General features: G+C 37.8%; 1 protein-coding gene across 2 annotated transcripts in view; it reads left to right on the top strand.

Moving 5' to 3' along the window:
* Nucleotides 1–22,566, top strand: part of NBEAL1 (neurobeachin like 1) — a gene marked incomplete at both ends in the record, with an annotated part of 180,874 nt that overhangs the window by 109,024 nt on the left and 49,284 nt on the right. For both annotated transcript variants that reach the window (XM_079709952.1, XM_079709951.1), the window contains 3 exons: nt 11,906–12,063; nt 14,003–14,127; nt 16,788–16,914. In XM_079709952.1, the coding sequence (XP_079566078.1) occupies nt 11,906–12,063; nt 14,003–14,127; nt 16,788–16,914 (410 nt within the window). The remainder of the gene's footprint in view (nt 1–11,905; nt 12,064–14,002; nt 14,128–16,787; nt 16,915–22,566) is intronic.

The following is a 22,566-nucleotide window of genomic DNA, read 5'->3' as shown; positions in this document are numbered from 1 at the left end:
ATGTAGCTGTCCAGTTTTCCCAGCACCACTTATTGAAGAGGCTATCTTTTCTCCACTGTACATTCCTCTCTCCTTTATCAAAAATAAGGTGACCATATGTGCGTGGGTTTATCTCTGGGCTTTCTATCCTGTTCCATTGATCTATATTTCTGTTTTTGTGCCAGTACCGTACTGTCTTGATTACTGTAGCTTTGTAGTATAGTCTGAAGTCAGGGAGCATGATTCCTCCAGCTCTGTTTTTCTTTCTCAAGATTGCTTTGGCTATTCAGGGTCTTTTGTGTTTCCATACAAACTGAAATTTTCTGTTCTAGTTCTGTGAAAAATGCCATTGGTAGTTTGATAGGGATTGCATTGAATCTGTAGATTGCTTTGGGTAGTAGAGTCATTTTCACAATGTTGATTCTTCCAATCCAGGAACATGGTATATCTCTCCATCTATTTGTATCATCTTTAATTTCTTTCATCAGTGTCTTATAGTTTTCTGCATACAGGTCTTTTGTCTCCTTAGGTAGGTTTATTCCTAGATATTTTATTCTTTTTGTTGCAGTGGTAAACGGGAGTGTTCTCTTAATTTCACTTTCAGATTTTTCATCATTAGTGTATAGGAGTGCAAGAGATTTCTGTGCATTAATTTTGTATCCTGCTACTCTACCAGATTCATTGATTAGCTCTAGTAGTTTTCTGGTAGCATCTTTAGGATTCTCTATGTACAGTATCATGTCACCTGCAACAGTGACAGCTTTACTTTTTCTTTTCCAATTTGGATTCCTATTATTTCTTTTTCTTCTCTGATTGCTGTGGCTAAAACTTCCAAAACTATGTTGAATAATAGTGGTGAGAGTGGGCAACCTTGTCTTGTTCCTGATGTTAGTGGAAATGGTTTCAGGTTTTCACCATTGAGGACGATGTTGGCTGTGGGTTTCTCATATATGGGCTTTATTATGTTGAGGAAAGTTCCCTCTATGCCTACATTCTGGAGGGTTTTTTATCATAAATGGGTGTTGAATTTTGTCAAAAGCTTTCTCTGCATCTTTTGAGATGATCATAAGATGTTTCTCCTTCAATTTGTTAATATGGTGTATCACGTTGATTGATTTGCATATATTGAAGAATCCTTGCATTCCTGGGGTAAACCCCATTTGATCATAATGTATGACCCTTTTAATGTGCTGTTGGATTCTGTTTGCTAGTATTTTGTTGAGGATTTTTGCACCTATGTTCATCAGTGATATTGGCCTGTAGTTTTCTTTTTTTGGAAATCCTTGTCTGGTTTTGGTATCAGAGTGATGGTGGCCCCGTAGAATGAGTTTGGGAATGTTCCTCCCTCTGCTATGTTTTTATTTTATTTTTTTTGCAGTACGCAGGCCTCTCACTGTTGTGGCCTCTGCTTTTGCCGAGCACAGGCTCCAGACGCGCAGGCTTAGCGGCCATGGCTCACGGGCCTAGCTGCTCCGCAGCATGTGGGATCTTCCCGGACCGGGGCACGAACCCGTGTCCCCTGCATTGGCAGGCAGACTCTCAATCACTGCGCCACCAGGGAAGCCCCCTCTGCTATGTTTTGGATGAGTTTGAGAAGGATAGGTGTTAGCTCTTCTCTAAATATTTGATAGAATTCGCCTGTGAAGCCATCTGGTCCTGGGCTTTTGTTTGTTGGAAGATTTTTTATTCACAGTTTCAATTTCAGTGCTTGTGATTGGTCTGTTTATATCTTCTATTCCTGGTTCAGTCTCAGAAGGTGTGCATTTCTAAGAATTTGTCCATTTCTTCCAGTTTTTCCATTCTATTGGCATATAGTTGCTTCTGATAATCTTTCATGATCCTTTGTATTTCTGAAGTGTCAGTTGTTACTTCCTCTTTTTCATTTCTAATTCTAATGTTTTGAGTCTTCTCCCTTTTTTTCTTGATGAGTCTGGCTAATGGTTTATCAATTTTGTTTATCTTCTCAACGAACCAGCTTTTAGTTTTATTGATCTTTGCTATCGTTTCCTTCATTCCTTTTTATTTATTTCTGATGTGATCTTTATGATTTGTTTCCTTCTGCTAACTTTGGGGCTTTTTTGTTCTTCTTTCTCTCATTGCTTTAGGTGTAAGGTTAGGTTGTTTATTTGAGATGTTTCTTGTTTCTTAAGGTAGGCTTGTATAGCTATAAACTTCTCTCTTAGAACTGCTTTGCTGCATCCCATAGATTTTGGGTCGTTGTGTTTTCACTGTCATTTGTTTCTAGGTATTTTTTGATTTCCTCTTTGTTTTCTTCAGTGATCTCTTGGTTATTAAGCAGTGTGTGGTTTAGCCTCCATGTGTTTGTATTTCTTACAGATTTCTTCCTGTAATTGATATCTAGTCTCATAGCGTTGTGGTTGGAAAAGATAATTGATAGGATTTCAATTTTCTGAAATTTACCAAGGCTTGATTTGTGACCCAAGATATGGTCTGTCCTGGAGAATGTTCCATGAGCATTTGAGAAGAATGTGTATTCTGTTGTTTCTGGAGGGAATGTCCTATAAATATCAATTAAGTCCATCTTGTTTAATGTATCATTTAAAGCTTGTGTTTCCTTATTTATTCTCCTTTTGGATGATCTGTCCCTTGGTGAAAGTGGGATGTTGAAGTCCCCTAGTATGATTGCGTTATTGTTGATGTCCCCTTTTATGGCTGTTAGTATTTGCCTTATGTATTGAGGTACTCCTATGTTGGGTGCATAAATATTTACAATTGTTATATCTTCTTCTTGGATTTATCCCTTGATCATTACATAGTGTCCTTCTTTGTCTCTTGTACTAGTCTTTGTTTTAAAGTCTATTTTGTCTGATATGAGAATTGCTACTCCTGCTTTCTTTTGATTTCCATTTGCGTGGAACATCTTTTTCCGTTCCCTCACTTTCAGTGTGTATGTGTCCCTAGGTCTGAAGCGGGTCTCTTGTAGACAGCATATATACGGGTCTTGTTTTTGTATCCATTCATCCAGTCTATGTCTTTTGGTTGGAGCACTGAATCCATTTACATGTAAGGTAATTATCTATATGTATGTTCCTATTACCATTTTCTTAATTGTTTTGGGTTTATTATTGTAGGTCTTTTCCTTCTCTTGTGTTTCCTGCCTAGAGAAGTTCCTTTAGCATTTGTTGTAAAGCTGGTTTGGTGGTGCTGAATTCTCTTAGCTTTTGCTTGTCTGTAAAGCTTTTAATTTCTCTGTCAAATCTGAATGAGATCCTTGGTGGGTAGAGTAATCTTGGTTGTAGGTTTTTCTCTTTCATCAATTTAAATCTGTCCTGCCACTCCCTTCAGGCTTGCAGAGTTCCTGCTGAAAGATCAGCTGTTAACCTTATGGGGATTCCCTTGTGTGTTATTTGTTGTTTTTCCCTTGCTGCTTTTAATATTTTTTCTTTGTATTTAATTTTTGATAGTTTGGTTAATATGTGTCTTGGCATGTTTCTCTTTGGATTTATCCTGTATGGGACTCGCTGTGCTTCCTAGACTTGATTAGCTATTTCCTTTCCCATATTAGGGAAGTTTTCAACTATAATCTCTTCAAATATTTTCTCAGTCCCTTTCTTTTTCTCTTCTTCTTCTGGGATCCCTATAATTCGAATGTTGGTGCGTTTAATGTTGTCCCAGACGTCTCTGAGACTGTCCTCAATTCTTTTCATTCTTTTTTCTTTATTCTTCTCTGCAGTAGTTATTTCCACTATTTTATCTTCCAGGTCATTTATCCGTTCTTCTGCCTCAGTTATTCTGCTATTGATTTCTTCTAGAGAATTTTTAATTTCACTTACTGTGTTGTTCATCACTGTTTGTTTGCTCTTTAGTTCTTCTAAGTCCTTGTTAAACGTTTCTTGCATTTTCTCCATTCTATTTCCAAGATTTTGGATCATCTTTAGTATCATTATTCTGAATTCTTTTTCAGGTAGACTGCCTATTTCCTCTTCATTTGTTAGGTCTGGTCGGTTTTTGCCTTGCTCCTTCATCTGCTGTGTGTTTCTCTGTCTTTTCATTTTGCTTAGCTTACTGTGCTTGGGGTCTCCTTTACACAGGCTGCAGGTTTGTAGTTTCCGTTGTTTTTGGTGTGTGTCCCCAGTGGCTAGGGGTGGTTCAGTGGGTTGTGTAGGCTTCCTGGTGGAGGAGCCTAGTTCCTGTGTTCTGGTGGATGAGGCTGGATCTTGTCTTTCTGGTGGGGAGGTCCACGTCTCCTGGTGTGTTTTGAGGTGTCTGTGGTCTTATTATGATTTTAGGCAGCCTCCCTGGTAATGGACGGGGTTGTGTTCCTGTCTTGCTAGTTGTTTGGCATAGGGTGTCCAGCACTGTAGCTTGCTGGTCTTTGAGTGGAGCTGGGTCTTGGCATTGACATGAGATCTCTGGGAGATTTTTGCCATTTGATATTACGTGGAGCTGGGAGGTCTCTTGTGGACCAGTGTCCTGAAGTTGGCTCTCCCACCTCAGAGGCACAGCCCTGACGCCTGGCTGGAGCACCAAGAGCCTGTCCTCTACACGGCTAAGAATAAAAGGGAGAAAAAAAAGAAGGAAAGACAGAAGATAAAATAAAATAACGTAAAATAAAATAAAGTTATTAAAATAAAAAATAATTAAGAAAGAAAAAATTTTTAAGTAATAATAAAAAAAAAGAAAACCCGACAGACAGACCCCTAGGACAAATGGTAAAAGCAAAGCTATACAGACAAAAATCACACACAGACGCATACACATACACACTCACAAAAAGAGAAAAAGTTGGAAAAATATATATACCATTGCTCCCAAAATCCACCTCCTCAGTTTGAAATGATTCGTTGTCTATTCAGGTATTCCACAGATGCAGGGTACATCAAGTTGATTGTGGAGATTTAATCTGCTGCTCCTGAGGCTGCTGGGAGAAATTTCCCTTTCTCTTCTTTGTTTGCACAGCTCCCAGGGTTCAGCTTTGGATTTGGCCCCGCTCTGTGTGTAGGTCGCCCGAGGGCATCTGTTCTTCTCTCAGACAGGACGGGGTTAAAGGAGCAGCTGATTCGGGGTCTCTGGCTCACTCAGGCTGGGGGTAGGGAGGGGTACGGATGCGGGGCGAGCCTGTGGCGGCAGAGGCCGGTGGGACGTTGCACCAGCCTGAGGCGTGCCGTGCGTTCTCTCGGGGAAGTTGTCCCTGGATCACGGGACCCTGGCAGTGGTGGGCTGCACAGCCTCCCGGGAGGAGAGGTGTGGATAGTAACCTGTGCTCGCACACAGGCTTCTTGGTGGCGGCAGCAGCATCCTTAGCGTCCCATGACTGTGTCTGGGGTCCGCGCTGATAGCCGCGGCTCTCGCCCGTCTCTGGAGCTCCTTTCAGTGGCGCTCTTAATCCCCTCTCCTCGCGCACCAGGAAATAAAGAGGCAAGAAAAAGTCTCTTGTCTCTTCGGCAGGTCCAGACTTTTTCCCGGACTCCCTCCCGTCTAACCGTGGCGCACTAGCCCCCTTCAGGCTGTGTTCACGCAGCCAGCACCAGTCCTCTCCCTGGGATATTGACTCCGAAGCCCGAGCCTCAGCTTCCAGCCCCAGCCCGCCCCGGTGGGTGAGCAGACAAACCTCTCGGGCTGGTGAGTGCTGGTCGGCACCGATCCTCTGTGCGGGAATCTCCGCTTTGCCCTCCGCACCCCTGTGGCTGCGCTCTCCTCCGTGGCTCCGAAGCTTCCCCCCTCTGCCACCCGCAGTCTCTGCCCGCGAAGGGGCTTCCTAGTGTGTGGAAACCTTTCCTCCTTCATAGCTCCCTCCCACTGGTGCAGGTCCCGTCCCTATTCTTTTGTCTCTGTTTTTTTGTTTTTTCTTTTACCCTACCCAGGTACGTGGGGAGTTTCTTGCCTTTTGGGAGGTCTGAGGTCTTCTGCCAGCGTTCAGTAGGTGTTCTGTAGTTGTTCCACATGTAGATGTATTTCTGATGTATTTGTGGGGAGGAAGATGATTCCGCATCTTACTCTTCCGCCATCTTTAAGCTCCTCCAAGTTGTACTCACTCTGGCCCGCGGTCCCAAGGACTGTCGCGGCTTCGGCTGGTGGGGCCCCTCCAGAGCCAGCAGCCTTAGTGAGGCCGCCCTCCCCTCGGGCTCCAGGGCACTTCAGTCCGAACAGTATTTCTTATTGTTTGTCTGAAAATTATTTGAGAATTGGAAGACAAGCAGATAAGTAACAACTTAAAAATTAATATCAAAATGTTCTATACATAGTGGTTATGTAAAAAGTCTATCAAGCTGATAGTAGCTATCTTTACGGAGGCTGAGTATATATCAGTGCTTAGAGGGAAATTTATAACACAAAGTACTTATTAATTTGAGACCTTTCATTCTACCCTAAGGAACTTGAAAAAGTAAACTAAATTACATTAGTTTGGTTTTTTTGGGGTGTTTCTTTTTTTTGGCCGTGCCAGGCGGCTTGTGGGATCTTAGTTCCCTGACCAGGGATTGAACCTGAGCCACCACAGTGAAAGCGCCAAGTCCTAACCACTGGACCGCCAGGGAATTCCCTACATTAGTTTTTAAATAAGAAATTATTAAAGAGCAGAAATCAATGGAATTGAAAGAGGAAAAACAATGGAGAAAATCAATGAAACCAAAATCTACTTAAGATATCAATAAAATTGATAAACTTCTAGCCAAATTGAGGGAAAAAAGGTGAAAAATCACTCATACCAGAAATGAATCACCACTGACTTCACAGACATCAACATGATAATAAGGGACTACTACAGGCTAATCTGTGCACATAAATAAGATGATTTAGATGAAATGGATCAATTTCTTGACAACTACAAATTTCCCAAACTAATTCAATAATAAGTAGATAACCTGGATAGTTCTCTGTTAAAGAAATTGAATTTATAGTTAAATACCTTCCAAAAGGGAAAACTCTAGGCCCAGATGGTTTCAGTGGCAGATTTTACCAAATGTTTAATGGAGAAATTACACCAATTCCTCACACTCTCTTCAGAAAATTGAAAAGTGGCATAACTTCCCAACTCATTATATGAGGCAATATTACCCTCATAATGAAACCATACAAAAACAGTGCAAGAAAACTAAAGACCAGTATCCCTTGGGGACATAGGTGCAAACCAAATCTAGCAATGTATAAAAAAAAAATACATCACAACCAGGTAGAGTGTCTGTTGGGAATGCAAGGCTGGTTCAACATTTGATGATCAGTTAATAATCAGTCACATTAATAGACTTATCAAGAAAAAGTACATGATCATATCAGTAGATGCAGAAAAAGCATTTGAGAAAATTCAACATACATTTATGATCAAAGTTTTTAGCAAACTAGGATTAGAAGGGAATACCTAAATCTCTACAAAAATCATACAGCTAGCTTCATATTTAATGTGAAAAACTGAGTGCTTTCCCCATAAAATAGAGACTAGGGTGGAATGTTCACTTTCACTCTTCTTAGTCACTATTGTACTATAAGACATAGCAAATGCAATAAGAATAGAAAAAGAAAAAAAAGACATTTATATTGGGAAGGAAGAAATAAAACTGTTTGCAGATCACATAATTATCTGTGTAGAAAATCCTAAGGAATCTATCAGAAATCTCCTATAATTAATGAATTTAGCAACATTGCAGGACACAGTATCAATACACAAAATTTAATCATATTTCTATATACTAGCAACGAGCAGTTGGAAACTGCAATTAAAAAAATACTATTTACAATAGGTCTAAAAAGAATGAGGTACTTAGATATCAATCTAACAAAATGTGTATAGAATCTGTATGCTAAAAAGTACAGAACACAGATGAAACAAATTAGAGAAGACCAAATGAAAACACATGTTTATTCCATAACTTAGGTATAAAAAGAAACATTTGTAATCCACCACTACTAATATTTTGGTATATTATCCTTCCTATATTTTTATGTATATATTTGGTTTAACCAAAATGGTAGTTTCATTTGGTACTACTTTCTTAAAATGTACTCTGAACATTTTTCCATGCCATTATATGATTGTCTAATATTCCATTATATTATGTATTAGAAGATTTAAACTAATTTCCCGGTTTTAGACCTAATTTACCAGTTTCTTCTTTATTATAAATAGTATTGATCGTCTCTGTAGTCATATTTTTATGCTTATCCAGAATGACTTCCCTAGAATAAGTGGAATTACCGGTATGGAGCAATTATGATAATAATTACTGTTATATTGCCCTCAAAGATGTTCTACCAACTACTATACCAACCAGCATTTTCTGTTTAACTTCACCCTTAGCTTTTCTAGGTAAACCTGATTTGAGAATATCCTTATGGGGGACGCAGGCAGGATGGTGGGTGGCACTGAAGTCCTGGGCAGCTGGGGTGGCAGGGGTGGCCGGGCAGCCCCTGCAGCGTGGATTCTGCCGCCACTGCAAACGACGGAGCTCTGCGTGTCGTGCCGGCACAGCACTCTGCGGGGCCGGGCGGACACCCCACATCCACGGCCAAAGGGCTGGGAAGCCGGCCACACGTATTGGCCCTAAGCGTGCCTTTCCCATCCACCTAGGAGGCGGAGACTGCCCGTGGGTCCCTGGCCCCAGGTGCCGAACCACACCAAGGGGCGATTGGGAAGGAGCTCATAGTGGCAGCGTCCTGGCGGTCCGCTGGAGAGCTGTATTCCCGCCTTCTCCAAATTTCCATCATCAACTTTCTTGACCAGCTTTCTCTGGTTATATGGACCATGCAGTGCCTTGGGCCTCCTGTTGCCCACTAAGTCAGGGCCAGGGAAAGGGGTTAAGCTCTAAACTTGTGTCCCTTCCTAGACAGTGCATCCCTCCTAGGGCAGTGATTCCTGCAGTAGTTGACACTTTACTATGGGGGCCTCATCTTTTGCCTCTACTGGCCCTTGGGTGCTGAGGGTTCACTTGCTTTGTTTGGTGCTTAAATGTTTCTTAACTACTGAAAATAAAACTGAGCTACGATGCCATGTCTGACTTTATTTTCAACTATAGCACCTTTAAATATTCTTGCCTTTGTCCTTAGATTGTAGGGGAGGTTCTCTGATTCAGATATGCAAGTAGTACAACGTAATTGAAGACAGTTTAAGAAATGGAAGAGGATAGGTCCTGTCATTCAGTATTAACTACTGTCCACATTTTGGAATATTTTCTGAGTTTTATGGTTGTATTATGTAGTAAATATATAACAGTAATAATATTTTGCAAGTTTAGCATTTTTCCTGATATTTTTCATCTAACATGAACCTTTTTCTAAAAATTCTTCAAAAGCATTATTGAATGGATACATAAAAATACATTATTTAATGTTTAAATTATTTTCAATTTTTGCCATATTATAGGTAATGATTCAGTGGAATGCTTGTATATAGAGCTTTGCCTGAATGATTGTTTTCTTAAGATAGACTACAAGAGGTAGAATTGGTTAAATATTTAAAGCTCTCAATCTGCAGTGAAATTGCTCTCCAAACTGTACAGAAAATGTACCCTCCCACCAGAATGCTGGTTTCCCACATCCCAGTCACTACTGGGTCTCCTCAGTAAAATTTTTTTAAAAACTGAGTTTGTATGACAAGAGCAAACAACCAAGAAACACTCAAATAGGAGCTTTGTGGCTTACTGGCCTTGTCTCAGATCAGTGAAGAAAAACTGCTAGGACAGTCATTTAGGCCTTCACTTAGGAGGAGTTAGCTTCCTGTAAAAGATGTTGTACCCTGCAGCCTTTCTTTCTTTTTTTTTTTTTTTTTTTTTTTGCGGTACGCAGGCCTCTCACTGTTGTGGCCTCTCCCATTGCGGAGCACAGGCTCAGCGGCCATGGCTCACGGGCCCATCCGCTCCACGGCATGTGGGATCCGGACCGGGGCACGAACCCGTGTCCCCTGCATCATCAGGCAGACTCTCAACCACTGCGCCACCAGGGAAGCCCCCTCCTGCAGCCTTTCTAAACTCACTTATTCTAGTAGCTCTTTCGTAGATGCTGTTGGATTTTAATCATTGGTGATCACGTTTTCTCAGAATAAAGGCAGTTTTGCTTCTTTCCTTAAAAAAAAAAAAAAAAGAATATCCTTATGAGGACTTCCCTGGTGGCGCAGTGGTTAAGAATCCGCCTGCCAATGCAGGGGACATGAGTTCGATCCCTGGTCCGGGAAGATCCCACATGCCATGCACCAACTAAGCCCATGCGCCACAAATACCAAGCTTGCATTCTAGAGCCCGCGAGCCACAACTGCTGAGCCCACGTGCCACAACTACTGAAGCCCATGCACCTAGAGCCCATGCTTCACAACAAGAGAAGCCACCGCAACGAAGAGTAGCCCCCGCTCGCCACAACTAGAGAAAGCCCGCATGCAACAAACGAAGACCCAACACAACCAAAAAAAAAACAAAAGAATATCCTTATGTGCTTGAACTTCAAAACTGTGAAATTGATGTTTAATTATCATGGAGCTCTCATGACTTCTTCAGTTGTCTCAGCAATGGTCTGTTTTAAATATTCGATAACACTATCTCCCAAATCATTGATTTCCTACAAATATAGTAGTAATTACAGTAACAATTATAATAATAACTATAATTTATTGAGAGCTTGCTACTTTTCTGGCATTATATTAAGCACATTAAATCTTAATCTTTATGATGACAATTACTGTCAGCCCCATCTCACAGGTGATGGTACTGAGCTTCAGAGAATTAAGTACCTAAGATTTGTACCCAGGTCTAGTTCCAAAGCTTATAGCCACACACTGCTGTACTGCCTCTTTAAAAGATGTCTTTTTTTTTTTTTGGCTGTGTTGGGTCTTCATAACTGTGTGTGGGCTTTCTCTAGTTGCTGCTAGCGGGGGCTACTCTTCGTTGTGGTACCTGAGCTTCTCACTGCAGTGGCTTCTCTTGTTGTGGAGCATGGAATCTAGGTGCACGGGCTTCAGTAGTTGCAGCATGTGGGCTCAGTAGTTGCAGCACGTGGGCTCAGTAGTTGCGGCAGGGCTTGTAGGGTGCGCAGGCTTCCGTAGTTGTGGTGCACGGGCTCCAGAGTGCAGGCTCGGTAGTTGTGGCTCACAGACTTAATCACTCTGTGGCATGTGGGATCTTCCTGGACCAGGGGCCAAACCCGTGTCCCCTGCATTGGCAGGTGGATTCTTAACCACTGCACCACCAGGGAAGTCCCTAAAAGGTGTCTTTTAAATCCATGTCTTTAACTGTTCATTTTAATGTGATTCAGTGTTATTTGTTTGAAACAAGTTAAATACTATTTTAGTTCCTAATATTTCCTAATAAATGAATGCCAGTGTGAGTGAGATAAGCCAGGCTTACCTCTTGTCTTTTTGAAAACTTTAAAATTTTAATTTCAGGGCTTAGAGTTATGTCTTGGAAGAACTTATTATCAGAATCTATTTTATCCTGAAAACTGGAATAGGTATGTGAATTCATTTGCTAGCTAGGATGCTGTTCAGAGAGTAGCACTCTTAAGTGATGGAGTTTTTCATTGTGAGGGATTTGCCCCTATAGATTTCTTTTGTCTTTGGCATCGCCTTTCAGGCCATCAACAGTAGAGTAGAATGTGGTTACTCTTCCTTTTACTTTATTTAAACTTGAGTCACATTCCAGATGCCTTATAAATCAAAAGATCTCAAAAGAAAATCATTTTACTTGATGGTATAAGGTTAATAATTCTCAGATTTAAAATCCTGTGTTGAGACTTTACATTTTTGAAGTTCTTCACATGTTTATTGTTGGTTAGTTATTTTCTTAAGTTTTAAAAAATACAAGTAGATTATAGCTAGAATTATATTAAAGAAATGATTCTAATGGAATAAGAAAATCCTGTTGGTTACCAGCTTCTTTCTTTCATTGCTTGATTTTATTGGGTCATATGTTTAAAATTATGGCATTAAAATTTAAATATACCTCTAAATATATGATTCAGTGCTATTATTTATTGCTGTTTCTTTCAGGAGTTTTTTGTGGAGCCATTTAATCGAAAAGCACGCCAAGAGAACTTGAGGTATAATAATATGCTTAAACAACTTAGCAGTCCACAGTTAGCCACTCTGAGACACTGGAAGGCAATAAAGCTCTATCTTACATGTGAAAGGGGACCTTGGGCTGAAAGGTATGTGTCTCTCATTCACTAAATACCCTTTTTTCTTTAGAACTCTGATCTAGAACTTTATGAATCAGTGACCTCTCCAATCCAATTTTTTAAATGTTCAATTTTTAAAAGATTACTTTTAATTATTTTGCTTGCCTTTTATGGATTATAAGTTCGGTATGTGTAGAGCTTTGTGTGTATATGTTTTTCACCATGGAGTTATTTCCTTTACTCTTACCCTGTGACATAGAATTTGTTTTGATTCCATTTACTTCTGTCTTCCTGATACCACCTCTTTGAGCTAGGGTTAGTGACGATGTGTATTTGAATACTTTACAGTTTCTTTATTTGATCCTAAGTCACTTCTGTTTTGCTGAATTATATTTTATACACACACACACACACACATTTTTTAACAGCCCTTTTTTATTGTGGTAAAATACACTTAATATAAAATTTGCTATTTTAACCGTTTTAAAATGTACAATTTAGTGGCATTAAGTACATTCCTCATGTTGTGTAATAATCACCACTGTCCAGCTTCAGAACATTTTCATCACCTGAAAAAGAAACCCTGGACCCATTAAGCAGTCACTAGCTATTATCCCTTCCCCTGACCCCTGGTAACCACCAATCTGCTCTCTGTCTCTATGGATTTGCCTATTCTGGATATTTCATATAAATGAAGTCATTCAGTATGTGGCCTTTTGTACCCAGCTTCTTTCATTTAGCTTAGTGTTTTCACTATGTTGTAGCATGTATTATTACTTTCTTTCCTTTTTATGGCTGAATAATATTCTATTGTGTGGAATGGATGATGGACATCGGGTTGTATTCCTTGTGGCTGTTGTTAATAGTATTGCTGTAAACATCTGTGGACAAGTGTTTGTTTCAACACCTGTTTCTAATTCTCTTGGTTATATACTGGAAGAATTACTGGGTCATATGGTAATTCTGTGTTTAACTTACTGAGGAATTGCCAAACAGTTTTTAACAGCAGCTGCATCATTTTACATTCCTATCAGCAATGTTTGTTTGAGGGTTTCAGTTTCTCCACAACCTTACCAAGACTTGTCTTTTTGTTTTTTTAATTATGGTCTTCCTAGTGGGTGTGCAGTGGTATCTTATGATTTCATTGCAATTCCCTAATGACTGATGACATTGAGTATCTTTTCAGGTACTTGTTGGCCATTTGTATATCTTCTTTAAAGAAATGTCTATTCAAGTCTTTTGCCCATTTTTAAATTGGATTGTTTGACTTCTTGTGGTTGAACTGTAAGAGTTTTTTTTTTTTCAATAATAGACCCTTATCAGATATATTGTCTATAAATATGTAGGTTGTCTTTTCACTTTCTCCATAGTGGCCTTTGATGCACAAAAGCTTTGAATTTTGAAGTCCAGTTTATCTGTTTCTTTCTTTTGTTGCTTATGCTATTGATGTCTTACCTAAGAAACCATTCCCAAATCCAGGGTCATGAAGACTTACTCCTATTGTTTCCTCTAAGAGCTTTAACTCTTATATTTAGATCTTTGATCCATTTGCAATTATATTATCTTTATTTGTAGTAAAATTATTATTTTATTTTGAAAACTGTATTTGGAATAAACTCCTAAATAGCTAGTTAAGAACTTCCTTGTAACAGTGAAAGAGTAAAATATATCAAGCTGTAAGTCTGAAGATTTATGTTCAAATCTTATTCCTATACCTGTAAATCACATGGCATCTTAGGCAAATAATTTAGCTTGTCTTAGATTCCTCAGGTATAAACTGTTGATATGCATAATAACATTGGTTTTTTTTCTCGGGGTTGTTTGGGTCAAATGAGATAAGGAATGTAAATGTTTTTATAAAATGGTGCCAAAAAAATGTAAAGTACCTGATACTTACTCTATTTCAATCAACCAGTCTTTGTAATTTTAAGCGAAATAGTTTTATTTGTTTACTTATGAATATTCATAGGAAGCAAAATCCACTTCACTGGAAACTAGCTAACGTAGAAAATTATTCCCGCATGAGACTTAAATTGGTGCCAAATTATAACTTCAAAACCCATGATGAAGCTAGTGCTTTGAGAGATAATCTAGGTGAGTTTCAATGGCTGTTTAATTATTTATTGAAGATAATGAGGGTGTTGGTGGGGATTGGTTATTGTTTTCATTGTTTCAAAATTACTCATGAGAGAAGGGTGACATTTTATAATTGATATTTAAGTGGTTGTATATGTTGCCTTTGGCCTAAATCTAAAGTGACTTCCTATTTCAATTGATTGCAGTTTTTCAAAGAAAAACGTAATTTAAACTTATAAAATTATACTGTAGTTGATGTGAAATGTATCATCTCTATCTCCATTATGGTATAGTAAAACATGGTCCTTTAACCTTAGCCTTTTGCTTACCAAAACTGAGTTTAATGTTAAATATATCAATATTTAGAATTCTTAGCAGCTCTTTAGGCCTTTCTTCTATGACCTGTTCTTATAGAACTCCAGACATTTAGTATCTAGATGGGCCAATGCCTTTTTTCTAGAAAAAAGTGCTTAAAAATGCATAGCCTTGCAGTATATCAAAACAGATTTTAAAGAGTTTCTAAAGTTCTTATGAAGCCCTTCCTTTATAGCCATCTGACTGGGCATCTGTGCACCTTATGTTTAGTGACTAAGTTATAGATGAAACGAGTACCAGTTTTTTTTTTTTTTTTTTTTTTTTTTTTTTTTTTTTTTTTTTTTTGCTGTACGCGGGCCTCTCACTGCTGTGGCCTCTCCCGTTGCGGAGCACAGGCTCCGGACACACAGGCTCCGCGGCCATGGCTCGCGGGCCCAGCCGCTCCGCGGCATGTGGGATCTTCCGGGATCGGGGCACGAACCCGTGTCCCCTGCATCGGCAGGCGGACTCTCAACCACTGCGCCACCAGGGAAGCCCCGAGTACCAGTTTTTTAATCTTACTTTTTAAAATTGCCTTAATATATTGGCCAGTACAGTAAATGCCATAAAATTGAGAGCTATGATACCTGCCATTTAGAGTCTTATATTCTGAAATAAATCAGACGCAGTAAGTGATTTCCCTTAATGTAAAATAATGGCCTTGTCCATGGTACAAAGAGTGTCTTATACAGGAACGGTCAGTGTGTATAGCTTGTCCTCCCAGTATATGTCCTGAGACTATTATACTTTCTCTACCTCTTAAAATTTTATCCTTACCACGCAGAAAACATCTTTTGGTGAATGACTTCAATTTAGTAATATTTAAGGAAGAGTGTTCTCCATTTTTTCTTCATTTTTGCCAATAAATCCCACTCCAGGAAATTCCCTGTCCCTTTCCCTCCTTCTTCAACCCTCTTACACATGTATACAGGTATAATTTTATGTTTCTTCTTCTTGGTCTCAGTTGTTTTAAGTCCAGGAAAACCAGTGTCCTTTCTCTTTTTCCATCTCTGTTCCTTTCTTTACCTAGTTTTCAAAATTATCCTAAGTATAATGATGATAATAAAATTGTACAGAAGAAAAAAATCATACATTTCAAAGTGAAATTGGGGGAATTCCCTGGCAGTCCAGTGGTTAGGACTCCACGCTTTTATTGCTGAGGGCCTGGGTTCGATCCCTGGTCAGGGAACTAAGATTCCACAAGCCGCACAGCATGGCTGAATGAATGAATGAATGAATGAATGAAAGTAAGTGAAATTGGTAATAATATAAAACCAGTGGCCTCAGTCTTTAAAACTCTTTAAAGTTCCTTGAAGTTTACTTCAGAATTAACTGCAGAATGTTTTACCTATTCCATATATTTGTTTATAAGTATTTTCATCAGTATTTTTCTATTTGTATCAGATTATCTAGACTTGTATGTGATCAAAGCAGATTTATAAAAGAGAAACGCAGCTGTACATTAGGTTAATTCATTTTGTATGTCAGAGCAAGGATACCATTTGAGAAATTAAGGGAGGTTTTGTCATCTTTACAGTGTTTTGTTATTTAGCATGAATTATTTTTATTATACACATGAAATGTCTTTATTCATAGTTAAACATATAAATTTTTTCCAGTCCTACCTACACATTATGCATATATTTTTATTACTATTCTTATGCCACCAGAAAATTGAGAGGTGAATGTGCAATAAGAATAGCTACCATTTATTTATTTTATGTGTGGTGTGATGTATCTCCATTTCACAGTTGCAAAAACATAGATTCAGAGGGGTCATATGGTTAATAAATCGCAGAATAGAATTTGAATTCAGGTCTACCATTTCACAGCCCATCTTTTTTCCATTACGCTAGCTCTGCCTTCTTACATTAATGCATAGTTCGTGACATTTATATGTTCGTTGCATATATATGTATCAGAATTAGCTATTAAATTCCATGCACTCCAGAAAGGAACACTTCCGCTTTTGGTCTTTGTATTATCTTGCAGTTAAAAATAATTTGTCACATTCTTTCTTAATATTTCTGTAGTACAAATGCACAGTAAAAATAATTCCATTGAATTAATGTAGCGAGAATAATTCTTTAACTTACTTAGTAGTATGCTTTAGAAGTAAATATGATTAAAGCGATTACTTGGCCTGTTTCTGAAACATAAATAATACCATCATTCTCTGTAGTAAGTCGCTTATCTTAGAAATTTTCAAGTACCTACCTTACTTATAATACACATTATTCATATAATTAACAGTCAGAAATTACAGAAGGACTGTGATATGATTTTCCTGCTTTGTGTTTAACAAACATTTTATGTTTAAACAGGTATCCAGCACTCACAGCCTTCCAGTGATTCACTGCTTTTGGAAGTAGTGAAACAAGTAAAAGTTAGTGATATGGAGGAGGATAAATTAGATCTTCCTGAAGAGGAAATAACAGCCAGAGTAAAGATGTATGTATAAGTACTTGAAAGAATTTAAAATTATTTTACTCTGAGAAATGGGATTGTAAAATTGTGGAAAATATTTGCTTGAAATTCTAATGCTATGCATTCCCAGAATCCAACAATTGATACTATATATCAGCTGTTAGGAGTCTACTAGTGTTAACTGAAACTATTGAAGAAGGCTTCTTAGGACTGGGTTAATTTGGAGCTGGACCTTGAAACTAGAAAATATTTTGAGCTGAATAATAATGAAAATGTATCAAATTTATGGGATACAGCTGAGGTATTTATCTGGAAAGTACAGTGCGAAATAAAAATTTTTAAACAAAAGGAAGAAATTATAAAGATAAAAGCAGAAGTCCATGAAAGATAAAACCAAAAAACAGAAAGATCAAAGAAAACAAAAGTTGGTTATTAAAAATCAGGTAACCAAACAATAAACCTCCAGCCAGATTGGTTAGGAAATAAAGACAACATAAATTACCAGTATCAGGAATGAAAGAGGAGATAACATTACAAATACTAAAATGATTGAAAAGAAATACATTAAAATAATTAAAAGGAAATGATAGGGACTTCCCTGATGGTCCAGTGGGTAAGACTCTGCACTCCCAATGCATGGTGCCTGGATTTGATCCCTGGTCGGGGAACTAGATCCCACACACATGCCGCAACTATAAGAGTTTGCATGCCGCAACTTATGAGTCCACATGCCACAACTAAGTCTGCATTCTGCAACTAAAAGATCCCGCATGCCACAACTAAAGATCCTGCATGCCTCAGTGAAGATTCCGTGTGCGGCAACTAAGACCAAGCGCAGCCTAAACAAATAAATAAATATTAAAAAAAAAATCCTGACATTAAAAAAAAAAAAAAGGAAATGGCAACTTTATGCCAATAGATTTGACAATTTAAATGAAATGGACAAATTCCTTGAAAGATATAAATTATCAAACCTCTCCCAGGAAAAAATAACCTTAGATATATTTTAAAAATTTGAATTTGTAGTTTAAAAACTTCCCCTAAACAAATATAAAACATTCATTTTCTCATCTCTCCTTTGTTACCATACATATTAAACCTGTATATGTTTTCAGCCCAACAGTACAGTTTAATGCAGTTACTGTTTTATGCACTTGTCTTTAAATCAGTTAAGAGAAGAAAAAACTATGTAATTATGCTTTCCTTTATATTTCCCTGCATATTTACCTACTTATACACTTCATTTCTTGGTGTACATTCAGATTACCATCTGGTGCTATTTCCTTTTAAGCCTGAAGGACTTCCTTTAGTATTCCTTGTAAGGAAGGTCTATAAGCCACAAATTCTCTTAGTCTTTTGTTATCTGTGGAGATTTTTATTTTGTCTTCATTTTTGACTACTTTTTAAAAAATTGAGATTATTTTTTGAAAATTGAGATTCACTTAATGTAAAATTGACTGTTTCAAAGTGCACAGTTCAGTGGTTTTTTAGTATATTCACAAAGTTGTGCAACATCACCACTATCTAGTCCAAGAACATTTCCATCACCCCTAAAGGAGATCTTATACCTTTCAACAGTCAGTCCCAATTTCCTCTCCTCACATCCTCTAGCAACCACTAAATTGGCTTTCTTTCTCTATGGATTTGCCTATTTTGAACATTTCATGTATTTCATTCAATATGTTGTTTTTTATGTCTGGCTTTTTTCATTCAGTTTAATGTTTCCATCTATTTGTTTTTATGGCTGAATAATATTCCATTATATGGATATACAGTTTTTGTTTATCCATTCAGCAGTTGATGGACATTTATGTAGTTTCTATTTTTTTTGGCTATTATGAATAATACTGCCTTGAATATTCATGTACACATTTTTGTATCAACTTATGTTTTCATTTATTTTGGGTATAAAAAAAAACTAGGAGTGGATTTGCTGATCATGTGTTAATTCTGTGTTTAACCTTTTGAGGAATTGTGAAACTTTTCATAATGACTGTACCATTTTACATTCCCTCAGCAATGTATGAAAGTTCTAATTTCTCCAAATCTACCCCAACTTCTATATTCTCTGTTTTTTTTTAAATTTATGATACCATCCTAGAATGTTAGAGGTGGTATCTTGTGATTTTAATTTGCATTTCCCTAATGACTAATGATGCTGAACATCTTTTTATGTATTTGTTGGCCATTTATATGTCTTTTTTGGAGAAATCTTTATGCAGATCCTTTGCCTATTTTTAAATTGGGTTGTCTTTTAGTTATTGGGTTGTAAGTGTTCTTTACATATTTTAGCAACAAGTCCCTTATTAGATATAGGATTTACAAAAATGTTCTTCCACTGAATTTTTTTTTTTACTTTCTGTTGGTATCTTTTGATGTACAAAAATTTTTAATTTTGATGAATTTCCTTTCATCAATTTTTTTCTAAGAGTTTTATATTTTATCTCTTATGTTAGGTCTTTGATCCATTTTGAGTTAACTTTTGTATGTGGTGTGATGTAGGGGTCCATATTAATTCTTTTGCATGTGACTCTAGTTGCTCCAGCACCATTGCTTTTTCTTTTGAAGATACTTTTGCCAGATATAGAATTCTTGACTGACAGTTTTTTCCTTTCACCATTTTGAATATGTCTTTCCACTACCTTCTGGTTTTCACTACCTTTTGTTTCTGATGAGAAATGTGCTATTAACCTTTTCTATTGTGTCCTGTATTGTGATGCTTTTAGGTTATTCTTTTTGTCCTTGGCTTTTAGGACCATGTATGGATATCTTTGTGTTTATCTTGCTTGGAGTTCATTGAGCTTCTTGGATGTGTAGATTAATTTTTTTCATATTTGAGAAGTTGCCAGCATTATTTTTTCAAATATATTTTGCCCCTTTTTCTCTGTTCTCTCCTTCTGGGTCTCCCTTTGCACATATGTTGTTTTGCTTGATGGTGACCCTTTGAGGTTCTTTCATTCTGCTTGATTCTTCTTTCTTTGTGTTCTTCAGATTGGACAGTTTCTTTTGATCTATCTTCAAGAGCCCTGCTTCTTTCTCCTACAAGTTCAAATATGCTGTTGAGTCCTTCTGGTGAATTTTTCATTTAGTTATTGTGCTTTTCAATTTCAGAATTTCTCATTTGGTTCCTTTTTAAAATATATATATAATTTCTATCTCTGTATCAATAATACTCTATTTGACTAGGCTTTTTTGCCATAATGCACTTTGGTTCTTTAAACATAGTTTCCTTTAGTTCTTTTCATGTATTTTTATGATAGCTACCTTGAAGTCTTTGTCTACTAAGTTGAACATCTGAGGTCCCCCAGAGACAGTTTCTTTTTACTGCTTTTGAGTTTATGGCCCATATTATCCTGTTTCTTCCTATGTCTCATACTTTTTGTGAAAACCATACATTTTAGATAAATTGTAGCCACTTTGGTTTCTAATCTCCTCCCTTGATGCTGGTTGTTGTTGTTGTTATTGTATTTTTGTTTGTTTAGTGACTTTTCTAGATTAAGTCTGTGGAGTCTGTTTTACCTGCAGTGAATGCCACTGATATCTGTATTGACTAGGTTTTTGTTTTGTTTTGTTTTATATTTAAAGCCTTGCTTACTAGGGGTTGCCCCTGGGTCAGCATAGCTTAGTGGTCAGCCAGTGATTAGTTTTTTGTGTTTAAACCCCTTGATCAGTATGACTGCCCCTCTTTGCCAGTGGATCTGTATGTGGTTTAGAGAATGCATTCAATTTGATGATTTACACATCTGCCCTGACTTTTACTTGTTATGATTGTAAAGCCTCACATTCAGCCAAGAATGAGTAGCTAAATCTCAAGTATATAATTTATTCTGGACATCACTTTGTTTAGGTTATAAACAACACATGGCAAATATTTCTCAGAACTTATTTTAATACTATAAATTGACCAGGTTCATGGGACTTCCCTGGTGGCGCAGTGGTTAAGAATCTGCCTGCCAATGCAGGGGACACGGGTTCGATCCCTGGTCTGGGAAGATCCCACATGCCATGGAGCAGCTAAGCCCGTGTGCCACAGCTACTGAGCCTGCGCTGTAGAGCTCGCGAGCCACAACTACTGAAGCCCGCGTGCCTAGAGTCTGTGCTCCACAACAAGAGAAGCCACCGCAATGAGAAGCCCACACACTGCAACAAAGTGTAGCCTCCACTCACCGCAACTAGAGAAAGCCCATGCACAGTAATGAAGACCCAATGCAGCAAAAAATAAATGAATAAATAAATAAATAAACTTATTTTTTTAAAAAATTGGGCTTCCCTGGTGGCGCAGTGGTTGAGAGTCCACCTGCCGATGCAGGGGACACGGGTTTGTGCCCCAGTCTGGGAAAATCCCACATGCCGCGGAGCGGCTAGGCCCATGAGCCACGGCCGCTGATCCGGAGCCTGTGCTCCACAACAGGAGAGGCCACAACAGTGAGAGGCCCGCGTACTGAAAAAAAAAAAAAAAAATATTGACCAGGTTCAATAATATCCTTTGTTGGCATAAGCAGGTTTTTTGGTTAATATAATTTTAGTAAGTTTAAAATATGTCCTTGATTATTTTCAGGGAACTGGATGGGGTAGTTATCTAGGGAGCTGCTTTGGTTTTGGTAGATTTTTTTAGTCAGCCTTTTAATGAGATTTTATTTTCTTTCTTCAAGGACTAGTAAATTCATTGGATGTCAGTCTCATTCATTTTCAAATGAAAAGCCAAAACTCTTTGTTTCAGAGAATAGAAATAACCTTCAGACTGTTTACTCTCTCAGGTCACTAATTTTTCTATTTCATCACTGTGAATATTAGAATTTCACTATTTGGGAAAACATTCTCAGTTTTTTATTTTAAGCTTAGCTTTAATGGTTGCAATATTCCCAGTTAGGTGATGATACTTGTAGAGCTTCTCATCGAAATCCATTGGAAACAAAATTAGATTTAGTCATTGCTATCCTGGAAATGAGGCAAATGTGAAATATCTAGGACCAGAGAGCAGCTGGCTTGAAGGATATACTTGAATAACATTCCATGAGTCATAGGAGTTCTCATTTCTGTACTTGGCAGTCAAAGTCACCTAGGCCACCAGAAGACTGTCCCTTCCCAGTATTTTCCTCCAAAAAACATACTTGGTAACAGTCCTCCAAATATGAGATGACTTCACTTTAAGTATGATGTGGCAACAGTGGCTCCTAGTATTATCTCCATTTACACTATCAGGGGATGCTATGATGATGATGTTCTAGCTTTTGTTGCTCTTGAAACATCTCATTTTACAGTTTAAGAATCAATCATAATAATTCTAATAATTATTTATGAAACACCACTAATGATACAGTCCTTTATTCACAGATTCATTTATTCCCTGGGTCAATTCATGTCTGCCAAATATAACTAAAAAACATGACCAGTATTGCTGCATGTTTGAACCATCCTCTACCAGTAGTATTGAAGATTCACTATATTTTGTTTTAATGGGTCATATACAATTGAAATGTAAAACATATGTTTTTTGAAACTTTGTTATTGGGTAATAAGTATATTTGGACATATTTAAGTAATTTAATATGCAGTGGAATGGTTTTTGTAGAAAATTCAAGTACTCTTTCTTGGATAGTGACTTTACAGACACGAGATTCGTATTTGAGTATGATGTTCTTTTTCATTTACACAGAATACATTGTTGGATGTTTT

The sequence above is a fragment of the Hyperoodon ampullatus genome (genome assembly GCF_949752795.1).
Source record: "Hyperoodon ampullatus genome assembly, chromosome: 8".
NCBI lineage: Eukaryota > Metazoa > Chordata > Mammalia > Artiodactyla > Ziphiidae > Hyperoodon > Hyperoodon ampullatus.
This window is presented reverse-complemented; position numbering and strand designations above follow the sequence as displayed.